This window comes from Prunus mume, linkage group LG1, assembly GCF_029339155.1.
Source record: "Prunus mume cultivar Tortuosa linkage group LG1, ASM2933915v1, whole genome shotgun sequence".
NCBI classification, from domain to species: domain Eukaryota; kingdom Viridiplantae; phylum Streptophyta; class Magnoliopsida; order Rosales; family Rosaceae; genus Prunus; species Prunus mume.
This window is the reverse complement of record NC_142698.1, coordinates 5,936,715-5,960,079: the sequence shown is the minus strand read 5'-3', so window position 1 is coordinate 5,960,079 and position 23,365 is coordinate 5,936,715. Positions and strand designations below refer to the sequence as shown.

At 35.1% G+C, this 23,365-nt stretch overlaps 2 protein-coding genes and 1 non-coding gene across 3 annotated transcripts; 1 reads left to right on the top strand and 2 right to left on the bottom strand.

The window, feature by feature from the left end:
• Positions 1 to 10,482: 10,482 nt before the first annotated feature.
• Positions 10,483 to 10,786, bottom strand: LOC148920834 (signal recognition particle RNA). The gene has a single exon (XR_016123469.1).
• Positions 10,787 to 11,761: 975 nt separating this feature from the next.
• LOC103331584 (putative WRKY transcription factor 51) lies at positions 11,762 to 14,575 on the bottom strand. Its single transcript, XM_008234221.3, has 3 exons — positions 14,257 to 14,575; positions 13,978 to 14,127; positions 11,762 to 12,250 (listed from the first exon to the last, which is right to left on the bottom strand). The coding sequence occupies exons 1-3, from the start codon at positions 14,487 to 14,489 to the stop codon at positions 12,040 to 12,042; spliced, it is 594 nt and encodes a 197-aa protein (XP_008232443.2). The 5' UTR covers positions 14,490 to 14,575; the 3' UTR covers positions 11,762 to 12,039.
• A 6,032-nt stretch (positions 14,576 to 20,607) lies between these two features.
• On the top strand, positions 20,608 to 22,536 carry LOC148920833 (ras-related protein Rab7-like). Its single transcript, XM_089053009.1, has 7 exons — positions 20,608 to 20,938; positions 21,051 to 21,077; positions 21,213 to 21,312; positions 21,417 to 21,563; positions 21,760 to 21,840; positions 21,924 to 22,069; positions 22,197 to 22,536. The coding sequence occupies exons 1-7, from the start codon at positions 20,880 to 20,882 to the stop codon at positions 22,258 to 22,260; spliced, it is 624 nt and encodes a 207-aa protein (XP_088909135.1). The 5' UTR covers positions 20,608 to 20,879; the 3' UTR covers positions 22,261 to 22,536.
• The last annotated feature ends 829 nt before the right edge of the window (positions 22,537 to 23,365 follow it).

The window sequence follows — 23,365 nt, the reverse complement described above, 5'->3', positions numbered from 1 at the left end:
AAATCTGACAATTTTAGGGTTCAGGGTTAGAAGTATAAAAATAAGAGCCAAATCTGAAAATTTTAGGTCCCGCGAATATTTTAAGAAAGCGCGCTTTTTAAAACATCGACCGAAAAAACACGCGTCGTTAAAATTTAACATTAAACATGACGCTTATTACATTAAGGACGTCGTGGTAAAACTATGTACCACGCAAAATCAAAAAAGGCGTTAAAACTATGAAAAACCACGGCGGGGTTAATTAACTACCGACGTAGTAAACAATAATAAACGACTCACGTGTAAACAAAACGTCGTTTAAAAGAGAAGCGACGTCGGATTTTTCACCATACGACGTAAACTCAATATTCCACGACTCAATCACCGTCGTTAAAAGTAATACCCTAAACTTTAAAACCCTAAATTATATATTTGTAAAATTTAATTTTATAAAATTGTTTATGGTCTTACATCCTAATAAATAACAAACACCCTAAACCCCAAAATTATACTTTAACCATAAACCTAATAAATAACAACCCTAATCCCCAAACCCTAAACCTAAACCATCAAACTATGTAAGTGATGCTATGACTCATCAAAACAATTTTATTTAGGTTGGACATTTTAATCTTTTATTACACAAACTGCATTTTTTTGGGTTTTAGGGGGAAGAAAATATATCAATGACTTCATAGGAGTTGAAGTTGAATTTTTTGAATTTATTTTAAATTTATTTTTAAAATTTTGAATTAAAAATAATAAAATATTCTTATATCAACAACAAACCACGACGTTGTAAATAATAATAAACGACTCACATGTAAAAAGGACGTCGTTTAAAAGAGAAACTATGGCGGTTGTTTCACCATCAGATGTAAAATACATATTCAACGACCTAATCACCGTCGTTATAAGGTATTAATCTAAACCCTAATAAACGACTTACTTGTTCAAAAGCACGTCGTTTAAAAGCGAAACCATGGCGAAATTGTCATCAAAACAACGTCTTATGTACGTCCCATCACGTCTAAATATCATTTTACGTCGGTTTTTTACATAATTATGTCGTTGGAAAGTTATTACACGTCGGTTACGCAATTTGTTTTTTCTTTTATATTATGAAAACCTCAACAAATTTTCAGGGAAAAAAAGGATGTATATTATAGACAAAATTTGTACATTATATATTATAGACAAAATTAGTACATATAAAAATATCAAGTGTTCCAAAAATCCTCTAATCCATATGAAGGCAAACAAACTCTGCCCATTCTTTCCTGACTTCATCAATGGCTGCTTGGGGGTATGGCGCTTGATCTTTTCCCTTGGCAAACTGCAATCCATAAACAATGATTATTAAGCTTTACAAAATAAAAAGAAATTCAGACACAGACGACGTTTTTTCATAACCGACGTAGTATATCGATTCAACGACGGTAATTTTAAATGACCGTCGTTGATAATACAAAAAACCACAAAAAATGTTTCTGAAAATTTTATTCTTACCTTCTTCTCAAACTCCAAGGAAGGATCCATGATGATGTCCCTCATGAAGCGCATCACATAATACCCGCATTCGACACTGCTGGGTTGCTTTGGTGTGCTGGCGAGTTTTCAGTTGGTGCTTTACGGCCTGGTACGCCTATGTAGGAATTATAAATTTTTAAAGCACTGTTCACGATGTTTTTGCCCTCCTCATCAACCACGATTTCGAGCGGAGGATCCAGAAAATAGACGGTTTCCCTCTTTGCCCTCACAATCAGCAAGACCCAATGACGGCTGCACAAAAATAAAATAAAAAACGACGGTTAATATAAAAAGTCAGCACGAGGGAAAAGCGACGTTTATTTATAAAAACCGACGTATTATATAGTTTCACACGACGTAATAACTTAATCATCGAGCGTCATTATAAATTTATCACGACGATAATTAACTACCGACGTGGTTAGTTGTTTCAAACGACTCAATAAATAAATAACCGACGTGGTTAGATGTTTCAAACGACACAGAATTAGTTAAACAGTTTTATAAGTGGTCAATTAGTGAAAATCATACAAACAAAATCCTTTTAAGGAGACTAACCCTGGATTGTAAGGCATCATGAAAATCTGTTCACCATCTGTTTTTTGAAGTCGACTGGCTACAATTCGTGATCTGTCGATTAGTGACCCAGCGTTGGCACTAACTTGAGCAGGGTCGATAAAGCCAACCATGCTGCACATATTTGCTTCTCTCAAAACATCATATAAGCACCTAAATATATAAAACAAACGCGGTTATTTATACACAAAGCGACGTATTATACAATTTCACACGACGAACTGAAATAGAAAGCAGGCGTGATAACTAATTTATCACGACGGTAAAAAGAACGACGTGGTTAGTGGTTTAAAACGACGTAATAATTAAACAACCGACGTCTTATGATATAATGTTTGATATTTGATTAGGACAAACCTCATATATACTGCAACCACAGTAGCCCCAATTTCTTCCATGCCTGCAAACTGTGTAATATCTTCATGCAAGACGAAGGTACTTCGATCTGCACCAAACACCTCCTTCTCAATGTTGAAGGTCATGATCTTCTCCTGAGGCTTTAGTGTCGTTTCCACATAACGACAAAGGGACTGTAAGGAAGATGGCACCTCCACATTCGAATAATCAACTACTTCATTACCCTGTTTAAAGAAATAAAGCAAAATAAAATGACGTGGTAATTCATTAAAAACGACGGTTTAAATTAAAAAACGTCGTCTTATTATAATTTAAACGACGATAATTAAATACCGTCGTTTTAGATAACTATCGACGTCGTAGAAAATAAATTCCGACGTCTAATGTGAAAACAAACGACGGTTTAAAGAAAAATATCGACGTCTGAAATGTGAAAAACAAATTAAAAAGGCAAAGTTATGAGAATATACCTCCTCGTCATGCTTTTCTTCTTCTTGTTTTTCTTCTTTCTTCTCTTCATCATTTGTGTCTTCCTTTTGGCCTTCATCTTTTTTCTCTTTTTTTTCTTCCTTCTTCCCTTCATCTTTGTTTTCTCCTTTCTTCTCTTCATCTTGATTATCTAAAGCCCCAGATTTCTGTTTTAAATAATAAAGAAATATATATATATAAGACAGATTGTACAGAGAGTAAAAAAATTAAACCAAAACGTCGTGGTAAGGCATAACCTAAGACGGTATGTAAGAATTATGGACGTCTTAAAATTATTAAACGATGGTAAATAATAAACGTCGTGGTAATTGTATATTACGTCGTTAAGGACTAAAACCGTCGTCTAAAAACCACAAAGTACGACGTCTAGTGGCGTGTAAAACAAGTAAACTAAATACGACGTGATATTTAAATAAACACGACGGGTTATTTATAAAATCGTCGTGGTATGTTTTTAAAACGACGGGTTTATTCATAATAACGACGTCTAATGTAAAAAAACAGAGAATTCAAAGTTCAGTTATGTTACCGTTTCTTCCTGCTGTTCCCCATTTTTGGCAGTATCATCCTCTAAATGTTGGGATCTCCCTTCAGCCCCAGAACAGCTTGCTTTATCAGACATTGGATTTATGGGACTTTGCTGTAGACCTTGGTTTTGAGAGGGGCTAGTTTTCGGTTTAAGCATGCTTGGATCAAAATTGGGGATGAGGTGGGAAAGCTGACTTAGTAAATGTTCCCTCTCAGCCTCTACTAATTGTTTGGTTCTAGCTTCCATCTTCTTAGTCTCCTCTTGAAGGACAAGTCTTACACTTTCCTTCAATTGATCAGCAAACTTTACCCTCTGTGGTCTAGGTAAATTGAAGAATTGCCTAGGGGAAATCCCAGCACCTACCCCTCTTACTCTCCCTGGATGCTCGGGACCCAAAGCCAAGGTCAAGACATCATTACTGCCGATTACACTCGGACTGCCTTCAGCCACTTGTTTTTGCAATTCATCCTAAAACAAAGACATACAAAAAAGTCAGCACAAGAAAACACACGACGGTTATTTATAAACAAAGCGACGCATATATAATTTCACACGACGCACCAAAATAGAAATCGACGTTATAATATATTTATAACGACGTTAATTAAAACCGACGTGGTTAGATGTTTAAAACGACGCAATAAATAAACCACCGACGTCTTTTGCTGTAATTATAAGAAAACGAGTTGTGATTCCAGATTTAGATCTTTCACGATGTTTTTGAAAACATTTCGACGTAGTAATAACATTAAAACGACGAAAAAATTAACCACCGACGTCTTATCTATAATTACAGAAAACAGAGTTGTGATTCCAGTTTTAGATCTTTCACGACGTTTTTTAAAATATTTCGACGTAGTAAAATCATTGACACGACGAAAAAATATAACATAAGACGTAATAAGAATTATATATACACAGTTTAATAAAATTTTAAAACAGAGTGTGTAGGCTTACAATTAATTTTGCTTTCTCTGCCACCTTTGGATCTGGGATGTTACCATGTTTGTCCTGTCTAGCTTTCTTCCATAAGGTAGATCGATCAATTTCTACCCAGGCATGGTTTCCTCCAATTGATCCTCCAAACCAGCATATCCTTTTCGAGACAATCGATGATTGTACTTAAGTTTCTCCCTAATCTGTGAATGTTGAGAATGCACAGACTCAAATTCTTTGGATAACCTTGAAGCTACAAAGGCATCCCATTCTGCTTTCTCTATGAATTTATATACTTCAGGGGGTTGGCTTAATTTCTCCCTCTCCTTGATGTATGGAAGGATATAATGCCTCGTCAGTGTAGACTTGAAATCCTTCCATTTCTTGGCAGCAGAAGATAACACCGAGGTCTTGCCCCCTTGACCTACCACAAAAGCCATGTCAACGGCTTCCCAAATCTGCTCCTTTATATCATAGGGATTTCAGCCCATTTCTTGTCCACAAGTGGGACTCTGGAGCGTGCCAACACACCAATGTAGGACTGCATCTCAGTATGTGCAGGGCCACATCCTTTCCCCCTTTTATTGTACTCAACAACTGGCTTGATTTTCTGCAATTTTCTCTTCACAACACGAGGCATTGTGCTCATACCTCGACCTGACTTTGAATCCTCAGAAATTGTTGTCATGCTGCTTGGTTCTGTCTCAGCAGATGAAACAAACTTCATCTTCTTCAAGGGCTTGTCTTGAGGAGTTACCATTCCAAGCTCCTTACCTCCATTTTTTTTGGAGCCAGAGTACTTACTTTGGTCTTGAGAAACCATGGTTACAGAATAAACAAACCTGCAAGTGAAAATATTTCGGGAAAAATTTAGAACACAAGCACGACGGTTATTTATAAACTACGACGTATGATAAGATTTTACACGACGTAATAACATAACATCAGACGTAATAAATGTTTAAAGAAGAAACAATATAAATGTTTAAACAACGACGAAACAATATTAAATAAGACGTAATAAGAACTTATTACGGCGATATTTACACGACGTCGTGATATTCATATTAACACGACGTAAATATTAATATACCGTCGTGTTATGGATATTCACACGACGTGAATAATAAGCTACCGTCGTATTTATAAGAAACCAAAAACATTTTTCTTTCTCTGTGAATGTTTGATTGCAGGTTTAATTTCTCTGAAACATGGTTTTTGTTTTTCCTAATTTGATAAAATACAAAGAAAAAAAGCTTTGGCATCTTTTTATAGACGACGGTATCTTAAAACAACGTCGTGGTATGAACATTCACACGGCGTCAATAATAAGATACCGTCGTCTATATAAGATACCAAACCCTACTTTCTTTCTCTCTGTATTTTATCAAATTAGGAAAAACGAAAACCATGGTTCAGAGAAATCAAACCTGCAACTAAACAAGCAAATAAAAATTTGACCGTCATTTTAAAAACAACTTAGATCAATTTTAAGACGACGCTAGGACGACTGACGAACCGTCGTGGTCTACATATTTAACCACGTAAATACAAAGCTACCGTCGTCTTATTTAGTTGAATTAGTTGTGTTCAAAGTTGAAACTTTCCCTCTCTTTCTGTGTATTTTATCAAACTTGAAAGAATAAAAATGATTTTCGCCAGAAAAAAGGTAAAAAGATTTTCAAAACAAAAACAGTATGAGCATGCAAAATAGCAACAAAAATAGTGAGAAATGAAAGCTTACCTTTTGCGTGCAATGAAAGCTTTCTCTCGGATTTTGGTGTTTAAGTTCAGAGGCGACGACGAAGACAAGAGGAAGACGATGAGATACTCGACAGTGCTCGACAAGGAAAAAAGACGAAAAGTTTTCTCTGGGAGATTGAAATTTTTTCTCGGGTTTGGAAACAGTGCATGTGTAAGTCAGGTAGACGAAAAGTTGTATATGTATACAAACCGTTTCATAGTAATAAGACGGCGGTTTACATATAACGACGACGTATTAATAGACAAACTACGACGTTAATTTGAACTTATGACGTGGTACATAAATACGACAGTAGTGTTGTAGGTACCGCCGTAGTAAACTCCTAAATAAAAGTCGATAACTCAATATCTCGCGTCATGGTAGAAATATTTAACACGACGGTTGTTTTAAATTTACGACGTTTATTTTTATAATATACGTCGTTTTATTGTAATATACCGACGTGGATAACACTAAACTAAAACGACGTATTATTTTTTTCACGCGTGGATTCGTTTTTACACGTCGTTATGTGTAATATAACCGACGTGGATTTTATTTTTTTATTATAAATATAATTTTTTCTCCTTTTTCTTATAGTTTATTTTTCAAAAACAGTGCCTTATACATATAGTTTTTTTCCGAGGAAATTAATGTTCTAGAATTTATAAAGTTTCTTTTCTAGGTGACTGATTTAAATCAAATAAAAATATAAAACAACGACTGTTTTTGTTATACCGTCGTTGTTTCTTGTCGTCTTAAGTAAGAAGAAAAGCGTAATGTATTTGTTACGACGAGGATTATTTTTGTTAAACGTCGTTATGTGTAATATAACCGACGTGGATTTGGTTTTTTAATTATAAATAGGGTTTTTTTCCACGGGTTCTTTCAGTTTTAGTATTCGATTAGGGTTTCAACTTCTTCTTGCCCCTTTCTCTGTCTCACCTCATCTCTTGGGAGGCAATTGTTTGAATGTTGGTTATCTGTGGCTGATTGCAAATCACCAATTTTCAATAAATTGTCTCCTGATTGCAAATCTGTGGCTGCCGTCGTGAAGTTTTAGGAGGCAATTGTTTGGATGTGAATGTGTGTGTGCGTTTGTGTAGATACACAAACGCACACGCATCATTCACTTCCAAAATTGTCTCTCGATTGCAAATCTGAGGCTGCCGTCGTCAAATTTCAGATGCAATTTTTTGGATGTTAATGTGTATGTGCGTTTGTGTATCTCAAAGACACAAATACACATACATCATTAACCTCTAAAATATTATCTTCTGGTAAGATTATGATGAGCAACAGAGTTCCATCTTGTAAGATTTCCTAACCCTTGTGATCTCAGAATAATCTGATTATGTCGGCGGTTTTCTATATAAACCGTCGTGGTTATTTCAATTCTTGTCATTAAGTAGATCTACCGACGTAGGATAACAAAATCCAAGAAATAAATTGTTAAAAACAATTCTTATTCAGACGACGGTTTAAATATAATGTATGACGTATAAAGTGGACAAATACGACGTTAAATTCTATAATACGTCATTATATGAAACCCCAACTTTGTAAGATTTAAAGATGTAAATCGTAGAAATACGAGAAAGACGTCGTTATATTTACCTTTGCCGTAGTTGTACATTAATTTAATACGGCGGTATTTTGTATTTTACCGCCGTGGATTTATTTGTAATTATACGGCGCCTTATACGAAAACTTGGTCGTGTTAATTTCCGGGTAAAAACGACGGCTTTTTTTGAAACCGTCGTCTTTACTTTCTACGTCGGTCGGTTCATAACTTCCGCCGTTATTTGTTGGCTTCGATTTTACCTCTTGAAAATCCTATTTCAATAAGACGTCGGTTTTTAAATTAAGTACGTCGTGTTTTATGAACAGCCATTTGAAACTCCATTTTTTAGTTGTCTAATGTGTTATTACACGGCAGTTTTATAAAACCGTCGTCTTTTAAAAAACAACGACGGTTTTCACTTAGACCGTCGTGTTTTTCTGGTCGTCTTTTTCACTTTTTATAGTAGTGAACATTTGTCGAAATTCAGTAAAATGCTAATTATAATTGCAATATGACATATTAAACTAATCATAGCTATATTACGATCTCATAAACCCAAAACATTATCGATATCGATTATCAAGGAGTATCAAATGATGAAAATAAAGGCACAAGAAAAAACATAATATTAATGTTCATTAACAGGACTTTCCATTTTAGATTACAATATCCTCAAGCCTTGTTTGGTGGACTGAACTGGACTAGATTTTTCCAATTAAAATGGATTATAGTCCTAATAGTTGTTTGGTGAATCTAAATACACATTGGACTGGTTGTGACTTTTTTTGTTGCTCCTAATAAGAATCCATCGTATGAGGGTTTTGTAAACCCAAGTGGAACCACGGGTTTCGAAGCCTCCGCCTCCTCCTTCACGTCTCATCTCTTCATCTCTCTACGTCTTTACTCTTTGTCACTTCTACCTCTGCCTCATCCTTCATGTCTCATCTCTTCGTCTCTCTACGTCGCTTCTCTTTGTCATCTTCGTCTCCTCCTTGTGATTTCAGCTCTAAATTTTTTTCTTCTTTGCATCTCTTCTATTCGTCTGATGTTTGGTGGATGAAAAAAATGAGTTTTTGTCATTCAATCTTCAGAAAACCAAGATTGTGCAGAAGTTTCGCCTTCAAAATTCAAACTCAAGTGAGTATTTTTTTTGTTCATTATGCTAATATTCTGCATTATCCTTTTAGGTTTTGATTTAGGATTTTCTATGGTCTTTGATTTGGGGTTTTCTAGGGTTTTTTATTTGCGGTTTTGGGGTGGGTTAGTTGCATTTGCTTACTTTGTTTATGCAAATTTTCAAATCAAAGTTTGGCAAGTTTGTTATTTTGGGGTGTGAGAAAAAATTATGCTATTGCTATTTTGGCAAGTTTGTTATTTTTGAGAGAGAGATTTGCCTGTTGAGAAGCTACTAGGTAGATAAATTTTAAAAAAATCATAATAAAGTATAGGATACTACCAAGTAGATAAATATGTTTTCTGCAGAGGAAGACTGAAAGATTCTCTGAGGTTTTTCAATAATAACTTGGATATTGATTTTTTTTGTCTTCCTTTAATGGACTAATATTTTTATGCCAAGTTGCTGACATAGTCAAAGCTATAGGGTAAAATATTTTCCAAGGTTTAAATTTTAATTTTAATTTTTAATTAGCTCCTATTTATTGTTTAGGTTATTATTACCTTATGGATGCTGGTTACACAAATTGTGAAGGATTTCTTGCACCTTATAGAGGAACGAGATATTACTTATCAGAATGGAGAGAAGGAAGTGCACCCTTGAACCATTGAGAATACTTTAACATGAAGCATGCATCAGCAAGAAATGTGGTGGAACGTTGTTTTGGACTTCTTAAGATGCGTTGGGCAATCTTAAGGAGTTCATCGAACAAACACAATGCCGAATAATAACGGGTTGTTGTCTATTACCCAACTTAATTAGGAGAGAGGTGTCTATAGATCCAATGGAGCAATAAATTTATTAAGATCCCTTCATTGAGAACAATGTAGATCATGGCACTATTGATACCATTGCCACATCTGACCAATGGCCTGCATTGAGGGATAATTTGGCTATTGAGATGTTTAATGAGTAGATGGCAAATAGAGCAACATAACATAAGTATTTATTGATCATTTGAATGTATTTAGAAGAATTTTCGGGTTATTATTCATTTTGTGAATTTTTGGACTGTTTTTATGGTATCCTCATGTGATTTCTTACTTTTAATTTTGTGTACATGTTTTTTTATAATCAAATTTAATTATTTCTAATATTAAATAATTTAATAAACATCAAAATAAATTATTTTTGAAGTCCAATGCAGTCCAACCCATACTTGTACCAAACAACGAACTGGGCTTTAGTGCAATGCAGTCAAGCCCTACTTAATGCACCTAATTTTCCAAGTATCGTAAATCCTCAAGCTACATACATTTACACTCCATTGCAACAAATTATATATATACACACACCATACATACTACCAAAAGGGCCTGTATATACGTGTATACTTCTTTGTGATCCAAAAGTCATCTTCATAATAGTGCGTCCAAAATCCCCAAAAATTTCAAATCAATGATCACTGGCTACTCATCAGCAGCTCCAAACTGGAAATATTGAGGACATTTTAGAACACTTTGTTTCCAACCGAATATCTCTATATTAACTATCAGGACTTCCATGTCAGATCCCGTTTTAAAATATAAATAATAATAAATACCAAAACAAAAGGCTAGGCTTCTTCATAAGGGTCAATTTTTATTTTATATATAGAGAGCCAAAAAGGTTGTGGTTCAATTGGGACAATCCAGCGGGCCACAGTGAGTCCGGGTGGCACTGACCCGTTATCCTTCCACTGCCAAGAGCGGGAAGTAATCGTTGCTCTGTGAAACCAGCCTTACGCAGTGCCCTCCACTCTAGGAACCATGAAGCCAGAGCCTTCGCCCTAGCCTCATGGCCCAACTCCTGGCTTGGAATGGGCGTGCCAGAGTAAAGCCACACCGAACCCGACCCGCTGTATTGGGTCAATGTTCCAACACCTCACAGCCCCCACTTGGGTTACAAGCTTGCGTTGCTCAGCTCGGCGATGGCTTGCCAAGGTCAAAGTCTTATAAAGCGTGTAGTCTAGATTTATTTTATCGATGTGGGACTACTGGCACTTGGCCTCCTTACTCTCTTCCCTTTGAGATCTTAGCATAAAGAATTCAAGGAGTATAGGGAGTGAAACTATTAAAATTGACAAATCAAGACAATGGGAAATAAATATAGAGATATTCAAAAAGCAAAAGACATGTTTCACCCACCAACTGTAGTCTACAATTATTCACTCATCTCATACTATTTCCATTGGCGGAGGCAGAATTTGTGCCATGGAGGAGAGGCAAAACTTTTAAGATATATAAATATAAAAAAATTCAATTATGCGCTGAGTTTAATGATTGCCGCATAATGATTGCGCTGAGTTTAATAATTATGCGGCAATCATTTTCTGATTATGTGTAAAATCAATACCAACAACACTTTTAACAAAAATTTTACCAAACGCTTGTTTTCTTTCACAAAGAATCGACATCGATTATTTTCATAGCACAGAATACCAAATTGGCCCTAAGTATTAAAGGGTACTCCGCCAGTAGGACACTAATACTTTCACTATTAATTACCATTTACTTTCTTACATATAACATCAAAACTCCAGCCCTGTTCGGCCTGACCACGCATGCCGAATCGGTTCTAGTTTTCTCGTTTGTCAATTTTTGGTCATCAACTAGTAGTCATTTAGTTCAATGTTACCACATTTGGATTGAGACTAATTTGGCGGTTCACCTTATGTCTTTTGTGTCTGATTTTGTCCTTTTGTTTTTGCCTACTTGTGCCTTGGCGTAGTTTTCTCGTTTGTCAATTTTTGGTCATCAACTAGTAGTCATTTAGTTCAATGTTACCACATTTGGATTGAGACTAATTTGGCAGTTCACCTTATGTCTTTTGTGTTTGATTTTGTCCTTTTATTTTTGCCTACTTGTGCCTCGGCATAATATTGGGTATGTTGTAGGCAGTACATAGAAGGGAGGACGCATATATTTCACTGAGTCTCCTTATAGAGGAGGGAAAAAAAAACACACATGCACATCAAAAGGATACTCTCCAAGTCCTTGAGGAGTTTTTGCATGCATGCACCTATCATACATAAGGGTGAGTATCAATCCGGCCGAACCAACAACAATCATATAAATCATGTACAATGTTCTAAATAATTTTCGAGCCCCATTTTGGTGAGATTACATATGTATATATTATATATATATATATATATAGCATATAATTAATAAAGGAGCAAACTATGAAGAAGCTGAAGACTGTGAAGAAGCTCGCAAAGTCCAGATGTTGTTGGGATCCACAGGAGGAGGCATCTGATTGTAATATACCACACAAGGGCTCTCATGATTGTGCACTCCATCATATGTGGTTAACACATAGCTCGAGTCTTCTCGGTCCCTCTCCACCCTCTTCTTTACATTGCACCCTCCACTTGAACATTTGTAGTAATTTCTGTTGAATATAATTTAGGCACAAAAACGTAATGAGAACCATTCCCGAATTAGAAATAATTAATAAAAAATACAAAGGGCGCGCGGCGTAGCCACAGATAGTGAAATTAGTCACCACTACGTTTTATGTATATACATGATTTTTTATGTTATTTACTTACCAGAAATAGGGTGATAAACAACAATTACAAATAGATAGGGACACTAGTTAAAACTCTAACAAATTTTACATAAATAACTTAAAATATTTAGCTTTTAACGTAATTTTTGAATACTTATGTATTTTATATATCGGCCCCAAATCTTACAATTCTAACTCCGCCCATGTTCATGAGGGATTCTATTTTTCTCAAGTTAGACATGACACACATATATATATATATATACATATATAGTTATATATATATAGGAGAATATGAATCTAGTAAAAGGGAAAGGAACTAAGCACACGTAGACAAAGAAAGTACAAAATAATGAAGTGTGTGTGCCCTTTATTTAAAGGAAATAATAGTTTTAGATTTGTCTGTCAACTTGAGTGTAGTGATTGGAAGTGATATGTGCTCCAGAAGTGCTATGGACAAGGTTAGAGAGGAGAGACACCACAACTCTCAAGTCAAGCCGCCAACACGTATTTTATTTCAATTATTCCGACGGTCTATTTTCTTTTTTAGGTTTCTTTCAAAAATCATCTCGAGCGGATTATCTTAATTATCGTAGTATGTAGTTTGAGAGTAACAAAATGACAAGTTGTGACCTGTCTTGGTTTTTATGCCCTTGTGTTATGCGTGTGTGTGTGGTAATTGATCGTTTGATGTGATCAATGGCAATCGACAACTACATGCCTTTCTCTAGTCATCTTCAACCCCAACATTTTGAACAATATTATTGGATGCAGAAGCAGCAAACATAATTAAGCATGCCTCTTCAACAGTAAGTCCTCTCTCTCTCTCTCCACCGGATCAAATAGCCTAAATAATGCTTAGGGATGGCAATGGGTCGAATTCATGGAGGGTATTGTCATTCCCATCCCTATCCCTATCCCCATCATCGTTAAGCATTTTTCCCCTATCCTTGCCTTAATACTCGCAAAATTCATATCGGGGATTCCCCATTCTCACCGAATGGGTTCCCTGATCCACCCCATTACAGAAAAAAAAAAAATTTAAATATATAACTATTTTGTTGAAAAAAAAAAGTACAAAGACAAGATAATGAATATATATAATATATAATTATAAGACAATATAAGAATGTTTATATATAGATTGGAAGTTAACTAAATAAATAACTAGTGAGGCTTAAGATTTGTATAAATTATATAATATAATAATATAAAATATAAAACTTAGTCGGTACAATCACTTTTAATAGCGTATTTATAAAATTGTCATTCATACCCGACCCATACTCGTTTTTTTTCCTTCATATCTGACCCACTAGGTTGAATCCCTGCGAAGATCTTATCCGTGAGGAAAATTGTCATCTCTAATAATGCCATACTTCTCTCTTATCAAGTAAGTAGGAGCTCTTACATTCCTGCTGAGTTTTTCAAATAGCCTAATTATAAAATTTATTATCTTATAATTAATTATCATATCCAAGTTTTTCATTATCTTATGCAATCTAATTTCAATTAAGAAAAGCATTATGGATAATGGTATTAATAAAAAGATAATATAATTGATCTCCTCCTAATCTTAGATATAGAATTAATATTATCATTATTACCTTGGATATGGGCTGTTCTTGACTGACTTCTTTCCGTACTTCCTCCACTTGAATCCATCATCCATAACCTCCAGCTCCGATTTAGTTCTGAAAGCAACCCTACTATGACCCATTTCTATCTTGTTTCTCCTCCCCTCATTTCTGCATTTCCTACAAAATCAAATCAAAATAAGTTTTTTTCATAGTTTCAAAAACAAAATAAAATAGACCTTGCTAATTATATTCAGAAAAAATTAAAAAAAATTAAAAAAAATGATAATAAATATAAGGATTACTTACATATTATTGTTGCTGTTTCTTGATGTTGCACCACCACTGGATCCAGTAAAGCAGTCAGCCATGAACTTCTCCGGCGACACGGTACTTAAAGACGAAGAATCTTGATGATCATCAACACCATAATCAAGCATGAAACAGTCTGAAAACTCATCAAAATCGATGGAAGGATCGATGCTCTCTCCGAAGTGATAAGGGCCGGCAGAGCTAGGGTTTGGATTCTGAAGACAGTCCATTATTGCCAGAAAGCTACAAAGCTGGAAGTGGAAAAATGGTAGAAGTAAAGACAGGTCTTGCTTAATTGGTTGTTACTTGTTAGGCATGGTTTCTACATATAAATAGTAATAAACATAATATTTCCTTTTTCCTTTTTCTTTTTTCTTTTTTCTTTTTTCCTTTTTAAATCGCTCCTTCATATACACTTTCCTTGAGGATGTCACGAAGCTTCTTTGCTTCCGCCACGTGGCAACTGTAGGGCATCTTGGTGACGTCATCGTGAGGACGTAAGATTGGTTTGCTTTAGGTATTGGCATTTGGGACCAGTGGCTTGTAATAATATTTGTTTGTTTTGATAGGCGGCACTATCGTGGTGGGGGATATTGATAGTCACTCCGACTCAGATAACCGGAGGCACTACTTGAGTGGATTATCCACAAAATATATCAAAAACACAGACAAAATATATATTCAATATAGAAAAGACCTAGACAATATATATATATATATATATATACACGCGCTTAATAGTATAGAGAGAGAGAGAGTTTGAATAGTAAACATAATTCTCTTACTCACGGCTAAAGCGAAGGAAGTTGAGGTTTTATTCCAAAATCAAATTTGTAATGAAGCTCAACTTCTTCTAAGCCTATGCAAAATTACTTAACTTTCCACACTCACGTGCAGCGAAATTTCAAATTTGATATGTAGACACCTTAATTGGATGAGGTGAATTTGTGACCGTAGCTTAACATGCGGGTAAACCTGATCTGATAACATGAAGGAAGTTGAAGTTTCACCCTACAAATAATTAGAAATGGAGAAGTACCCAACTCCTTTTAAGCCCATACAAGATCCCTTATACTTATGGATGTCTTTAAGAAACGATATGTGCTATACCTATATGTGGTTAAACAATATTATTATTAGAAATGGAATTAGATTCTTATGGAATGTTTGTTCCCTCAAAATGGTTGATGCTAGTTAATGTTCAAGTCTTTATACTTTACCCCATGGCAGTGCTTTATTTATCTTCCATATTAATCATGTTTTTTATTCATTCTTTATTCTAACATCCACGTATCATTTAAAAATGGTAAAAGAAGATAGGATGCCGACGATCCGCAGAGACTTTAAATAAAAGGCAATGTTTTGTAATGATGTTGGAGACTGTATGTGAGTCTTTTTACCGGACTTGGAAACAATAAATTTTTTACAAATTTATAAATAAACCCAATTCTAGACATGTATTTATAAAAAAACTCAAGCACTATTTAAACATAGAAACACACCCAAAATCAACCCCAAAGTCAACAATTGTATATTTTTTTAGTGTGTTTATAAATGGGTTTTGAGTGTGTGTAATGATGGGTTTTGGGTGTGTTTATAAAGTGTTTGGGGTGTTGAGTTTTTTTATAATTTCAGCTCCTATTTTGGGTGTTTTAGTGAAACTCCCTAAATTTTTCTATCTACCGTGTTATCTGATATGCTTTATAAAAGAGGTCATTCTTCTCTATGGAGTTGTTTAGACCTAGAAAATTTCGCCCATGGTCACAAAGGAAATGGTCATTCAAAAGTAAAGGAAATTGAAGGGAACAACTTGTTGGGCTTTGAGGGACATTTGGGCTCACACGAAGTGGCCCAAATAATGAAGAGACAGTTCGACCGAACTCTTCAAGGTCGAGGAATTTTTAGGGTTTCGGGTTTCAAGTAGAGATATCAATAAGAACTTCAAAAACATTCAAGGTTCTTGAGCGCCACCCATTGTAACCATACATTCAGTATATCAACAAGGTCTTTGTTTTCCGTTTACAAAGTCATTTCTTTAAAAGCTGCTCCCGCCCACTATTCAGGGTATGGAGCTGCCGTCGTATCAATATAGAGCATCAAATTGAGGTATTCTTATAGGGGTCACCACTACCCAACTAAAGTCCCTTAAGAGAAACAGCAGTTTAAGACTTATTGCATATGATGGAATTTAAAAGTCTGTAAACACGTGAATCGCTCAAAAGTAGTCAGAAATACACACCACATTATTCACTAGTACCCACGCCGATTTGTGACAGTGGTATTGGAACGCCACACACACTAACACCAAGAAGAACGCCTTTGTTACCATTTCTTCTCGGCCCGACTAATTATTTTATTTGAATAATTGACCAAGTAGGCTGAAAAGAATTAGTGGTCAACAGGAGTTTGACGGATTAGCTGCTTAGAGTGTAATAAACATGTTAAGTTAGTGCCAAACAAAATTAACCAAACTAATTTTTTACACAACAAACTTGTTTATATGTATATGTATATCTATTTATATAAAGGGAGAAAATGAGGATACTAATATCCCACGTCTGCTTTCTATGTCACTTTAAGCGGCTTATTTTCTGCTTTTTGGATGGCTTCTTCACCAAATATTCCCTCAAATCCAACCAGTAAAAGCATACAAGGTAATGTGTTAATGTGTGAATAAGACAGAAAAGGTAATTATCATATCTAATCAAACGAATCATATTTGAACATATATAATAATTTTGTATGGAAAGATTAGGCACTTGGCCACATCTGCCTAATAATAGAGAAACCCTAGGCAGTCATCTATTAAACTTATCATGCATGAGCCATTGATGTGAGTCGATATAAAAATGTGAGACTTGGGAAAAAACAAAAGGAGAGAGAAATTTTTTAAAAGAAGTCAAAATGGACAAAATTGCCCTTATTTATTTTTGGATTTCAAGAAATCCTTTACTGTATGTCGTTGATTTGAAAGTTGAGAGGTTTTTGTCTTTTTAAAAAGTTTGATTTTTTCCAAAAGTGAAAGTTTTTTTATGACTAAAACCTAAATTTACTTATAAAAATTGTCCACACAAACTAAAAACTGCATCTGTAGATTAATCACCACGTCACACCATGTTGGGTGAAAAGAAAAAAAAAAAAGAGGATAATTTATTCCTTAATTAATTACATATTCAACTTTCCTTAATTATTAATTACATATTTAATTTGTGTTGTTTTCATTTAGTCAAAAAGGAAGCAGAGGTCAATATCCAATGGGTGACCAGCATATAAGACAATCCTATGAAGCAGACCCAATAACTATTGAGGTGTTTCTGGATGGGTGAGAAGTGAGAGGGAAAGTGCAAAGAAGTATCAAAATTCGACAAGATCCTTGACCTTATCATCAGAATTTTATAATGTCTAGATTCATACTTTATTTTGTTTTCTGAGATTTTATATTGGATTAATTTGAGTGGGAAAATAGGAAGGAAACTTCTTTTGACAGCAAGACATGTTGCTAAAGCTAGTAAACTAGCTAGTAATATCCCTTTCACTTCGTTGGTTTCAATTTTCAACTATGATGATGATGATGATGTCGTGAAAATTATTTGGTCTTCCATCTAAATTCTCTCTCTATACGGCAAATACAACGAAGGGCGGAAACACCTTTTAGACTAGATTGGACTTCAACCCAGTGTAGATTTTCATAAATAAAATACTTTGGTACTAATTCGTAGGAAATTTACCTCCCGTAGTGAAAATTAACTCATCCTGTATCAGTCAAAAGTAGTAAGTTAAATCACAAGAATTCATTATACAAAGTCAGTCAGTCAGTCGCCCACTATAATAATATGGGAAAAAAGTCCTTACAAAAAGTCCTTGTTCCACACTTGGATGCAACCCTGCCTCATACAATTTGTAGTGTTTTATTTTTTGTTTTAATGTTTTTAATTTTCTCTTAGTCCCCTCTACATGTTTTGTTGACAAAATAATTTTCAATAGATGCGATGTGAAAACTGAATGGGCCGACTTTCTTGAACTGGAAATTAAAGTCATGCATGTGTAAGATACCTGTTGAATAATATTTAAGCAAAGCAAAGCAACAAGGTTGTGTTCACGGGTCGGTTTGTGGGGATACAAATGTTGTCGGACTTTACACATCTTCCAAGGTTTTACTTTTATCGGACTTAAACTAGTCTTCGGGGAGATGCACGTTCTGTTCTGTTACTTTCCCAGTTTATATGGAGCTCAGCCGCCCCAACAACATGGATTTTTGTTGTATATTTGGTTTGGCTTTGGCCAAGTGAAATACATGGAGCAAGTTTGAAGAAACTACTATATATCATGGGAACCAAAGTGTTAGATTTGTCAAAAAGAAAATCTTTAGCAGCCCCAAATTAGAAAAAATTACCCGTAAAGCAAGAAATTCGTACTACTCAAATACGGTATTGTTTGGATTAGTTAGCCGGCACGGCATCAACCTAACAGAATTTCATTTTTGGTGTTGTGTTTTGTGTTTTGTGTTTCAACCCACTTTTGGATAGTTCCATCATGCTTTCTAATATTTTAGGGTTTTGATGTTTTCTCCAACCATTCCCCTATGACACGATTGATATAGAGTGGTGATTTCCCCACTCTTTTTTCTCTATTTTATCACTTACACTCCTTTTTATAACTAAAAGGAGTGAAAATGAATAAAATAAAGTAAATCATTATGCTTGATATATGTCTGTCCACTTGACTCTCTGTCCTCTGATACCCATAAAAATGTTTTGTTAGACCTCGGTCAATATTTTAATATTTAGACATAATCATACAAGTGTCAACTATGACTCAGTTATCATTTTGTACCAACTTAGTTTGTCACCTTCTAAAAACTACCTCTTATGTCTCAGCTGATGCATGCTCGCTAATCTTGTGAAAGACTCGGTCAAGTCTTCTCATGTTGTGCGTACGTAGCAAATACTTCTTAATGCATTTTGGTCATTCTGATGTTGTGCGTACGTAGCCAAAACTTCTTAATGCATTTTGGTCATTTTCGCCACATAGATACGACATTATTCCCTCTTTAATTCAGATGAATTGTTTTACGCTTACGAGTTTTTATAGATAAATTATTATTATTGAAGGTAAATTTCTCTTCATATTTTCAATGCAGGAATTTTGTTTTGAGCTAATTTAATTATGGTACATACTTGTAGCTAAGAAAACATAACGTACTATTGATTAGACTTAAAAATGAAAATAGGACTATTGCATTCTCAAATTTCAAAACATAATTATGACCTAAACTAAATTTTCTAAAATTACTAGGGTGGGCATAATTTTAGGTCAATCCAACCGACCTATCCAACCCGATCATAGTAGATTGGGTTGGGTTAGCTTAAAAATAAGCCTTAATTTTGAGTTAAGTTAATCGAACAACCCAATAAATCATAAAATGCTATATATCGGGTTGGGTTACGAGTTGGGACTAAAACCAATCCAACCCAACTCATGTCCACCCCTAATTGATGCTTTAGTTTGAAATATTAGTCCTTTCTCAGATTGAGGCGTAATACAATGAGTCAAGGCTCTATAAGCTAAAATTTTCTTCAAAAGGTGCACTTCTAACACATAGGTATTGATATTACTCTAATTCATGATTTCCCAGCATGTACTAACACATAAGAAATAAAGAAATAAGAAGAAGATTATGTGAGTTCCACGTTAAAATTCATAAACTAATATCTTTAAATCAAGAATTGGATAAACTATGGGGAGTAGTTGATCTCTCCCTAGTTGATCCAATTCCATTTCCTTAATTTTCTCTTCCTCAATTCATAACTTCTTCCATTCCTAATAAGTGTCGGGAAAATAATACTTCCCATTTAATTTTGTGAGGTGAATAATGTGTATTATAATTGAGAAAAAGCCCAAATGCGAAATCAAGCATGCCAAGCTAAAAGCCCAAATTAGCAACAATGCATATTCCATTTACATGAGATCGATTACAAAACAGTTCAAAATGGAAAGTAGAATCCAAAGTCCAAATTGATGGTGAGCAGGGCAGAATGCAAACTTGAAGAATTTTAATATATATAAAAATTTAATTAAAAATGCAGCAACGGCCGGTCAATTTTGCAAATTGAAAACCTGTCCAACCTGCCAATTAAAATCAAGCAGAGAGCACAAAATGTTGAGGCAAGCACGACTGGCACGTAAGCAAATAGTCAACTAAACCACTTTAATTTTCTAAGTCCAATACCGTACGAAATATTTAAAAAAATATATATAAAATGAAAAAGGAGGTCAGCTGGCGGGTAACGTTGGTTTTGGTTGGCAAAGTTCACATGGCTCTCACTTTGTATAATTCAAACACATCACAAGCAAAAAAGAAAAAGAAAAAAAGAATCCCAAGAAAAAAGTTGAGCACGAAGAAAGAAGGAGAATCAGGAACCACTTGGAAAAGTTGGCCTGCCCTTTTCTTCTTCAACCGTGATCTCTCTTTTCCCAAGCTTTCCCAACACTGTTGGATTGGATATTCGAAGGAAGCAGAGAGCTAAAGTTTTGGAGCTTCAAAAGAAAAAAAACCCTTTTCTTTCTTTGTCTTCTTTGTATATTACAGAGAGCTACAGTGGTCCAATCTTCAATCTTCAATGGATATTTCTATGAAAAGAAGAACCCTGCTTAAGGTCATTGTCCTTGGAGATAGTGGGTATGTCTTACTTTTTTTATATTTTTTTTATATTTTTGATGTAATGGGTTTTGTTTCCTGCATTTTCTTTAATATGGGCTTCTTTTTTTTTTGGTTTTGTGTGGTATTTCAGGGTGGGAAAGACGTCTTTGATGAATCAGTATCCTTTACACTCACAAACTATTTTGTTCCACATTTGATTTATGCAAAGTCATGCATGAAATTTGAATTTGCTGCAATTGGATTGGAAATCCATTGTTATATATGCTCTGTGGATCCTTAATTTGTTGTTTAGATATGTGTACAAGAAGTTCCATCGACAGTATAAAGCTACGATCGGTGCTGATTTCGTCACGAAGGAACTTCAGATTGATGACAAGTTGGTGACTTTGCAAGTGAGTAATTTAATCAGAGCAATTAGTAGTATCCATTCATATAAAATTCCTTAACAAAAGGCTTTATGCTAAGTTTTCTTTGCTGCTGCATCTGTCTTGGATAGGTTTGGGACACAGCGGGGCAAGAAAGATTTCATAGTCTTGGAGCTGCGTTTTATAGGGGATCCGATTGCTGTGTTCTTGTGTATGATGTGAATGTGAGCAAATCATTTGAAACACTTCAGAACTGGCATGAAGAGTTTCTCAAACAGGTTTCGTTGAATTGCTTTGTTGCTTGCTTCTTTAATTTCCAATTTTTTCTGTTCATGGTAACAAGACAGCAAATGATTTACAAGGTCATAGGAAATTTAAAATATGGTTTAGTTTTTTATTTCTGGTAGATTAAGATAAGATGGTCTGCAACTGATCCTGATTCTGATTATTGGTATTTTCATGAATGGTTACCAGGCTGATCCGACTGACCCCGAGGCATTTCCCTTCGTATTAATTGGAAACAAAATCGATGTAGATGGTGGAAACAGCCGAGCGGTATGAACAGAATGCATACTGAACTTTTTTTTCTAGGCCTTGTCCTTGGTAGTACAAATTAAATTAGCACCCCAATTGTGCAGGTTTCTGAGAAGAAGGCTAGAGAGTGGTGTGCTTCAAAGGGAAACATACCCTATTTTGAGACCTCTGCGAAAGAGGATTATAATGTCGACGAAGCGTTTCTATGTATTGCAAAAACAGGAATGATCAATGAACATGAACAAGACATGTGAGTACACTTTACAGAATCACCAACATTGTGATAATGCATTGAGTTCATGATGCTGTTTTTTTCCCCAACATCTTTTATTGATTTCCCTTTCATGATGCTGATATACCAGTTTGCAATGTTGCAGTTACTTCCAAGGTATTTCAGAAAGTGTTTCAGAAGCAGAGCAAAGAGGAAGCTGTGCATGCTAAGGATGGGATATGTATATCCCTACTAATTTCAATCTGAATATGTAAATTCTTTCATAATATTATTTTTTCTTTCATACTTTTGAGGGTGGAAGAAAGTGTGTTATATATTTACCATTTTCATGTGTTGTACCATTCATCATATACCATTGTAAGTTGTCTACTTTTTAGCTCTTGACAGCAAGTGATTAAACCATCATATACCTTATGAATGACGTACACGATGTTAGGACTTTGGTTAATTACCCATTTATCTAGTCCTATTATAATTAAGATTTATTTCCTATTGTAATTTAGTTATATTTCCTATTTTTTTTAGGGTTAACATATCTTTGTACTTGTATAAATACCTCCATATTGGAGAAGAATTAAAGATGAGCTAATATGAGCGTATCTGAGCATAATTGAATATTTGCCATACTTTGTTTGACATGGTATAAGAGCCTACGTTTTCTTGTGACCTGTGTTTGCGGTCTTCTTGAGAGTCGTTGCTAATCCTTGAGATCCTCTGCCAAATTGAGAGTCGTTGGCACTCCTCATTCCTAACCCATCATGGGTCTTCATCTTGTATAGTCACCATCTTTTGTTCATCCTCTCATATGTGTTTTCACCACACCTAGCCTTCACATGCTTCTTTGCTACTGTTCCAAATTTTTTATTTTTCCATCTTTGTATGCCAAATTGTCTTTCTTGATGTCTTAGCTTCTCTATCTTTGAAACTTCATAACAAGTCTCTTTACTCCGTGAGCCTCGTCACTGCTCACCGAGCCATTGTTTTCCTCCACGAGCCTCGTCACCGCTAGTCGAGCCTTTCCTTTGATTCTACGGTCTCTGTCTTCTTCGGTTGCTCTCTTGAGTTGCCTTTCCGCTTCTCAGTTTGAGCACCTTATCTTTGTCTGTGTCTCTGTTCATGATTTGCTGGGTTTCCTCCCTTACTATTCTCATTTTCTGAAGTTTTTTCTTCATGGGACAGCCGTATGCTACCACATTCCCCTCTTGCATTTGTTTCTGCACGAGACTGGCATGTTTGAGTCTCTTTACTATTATTTCAATTTCTCTTCTTTCAAATCTCGACCCTTTACCAGTGTCGATTTGATGGGGAAATAGA

Coding starts and splice junctions, on each gene's coding strand:
- LOC103331584 (XM_008234221.3), bottom strand. CDS start 14,489: ATGGACTGTCTTCAGAATCCAAACCCTAGCTCTGCCGGCCCTTATCAC. Junction 14,128..14,256: donor AGAAACAGCAACAATAATAT/GTAAGTAATCCT, acceptor TTGATTTTGTAG/GAAATGCAGAAATGAGGGGA. Junction 12,251..13,977: donor AAGAACAGCCCATATCCAAG/GTAATAATGATA, acceptor TATATTCAACAG/AAATTACTACAAATGTTCAA.
- LOC148920833 (XM_089053009.1), top strand. CDS start 20,880: ATGGATATTTCTATGAAAAGAAGAACCCTGCTTAAGGTCATTGTCCTT. Junction 21,313..21,416: donor ACAAGTTGGTGACTTTGCAA/GTGAGTAATTTA, acceptor TGTCTTGGATAG/GTTTGGGACACAGCGGGGCA. Junction 22,070..22,196: donor AATGAACATGAACAAGACAT/GTGAGTACACTT, acceptor GCAATGTTGCAG/TTACTTCCAAGGTATTTCAG.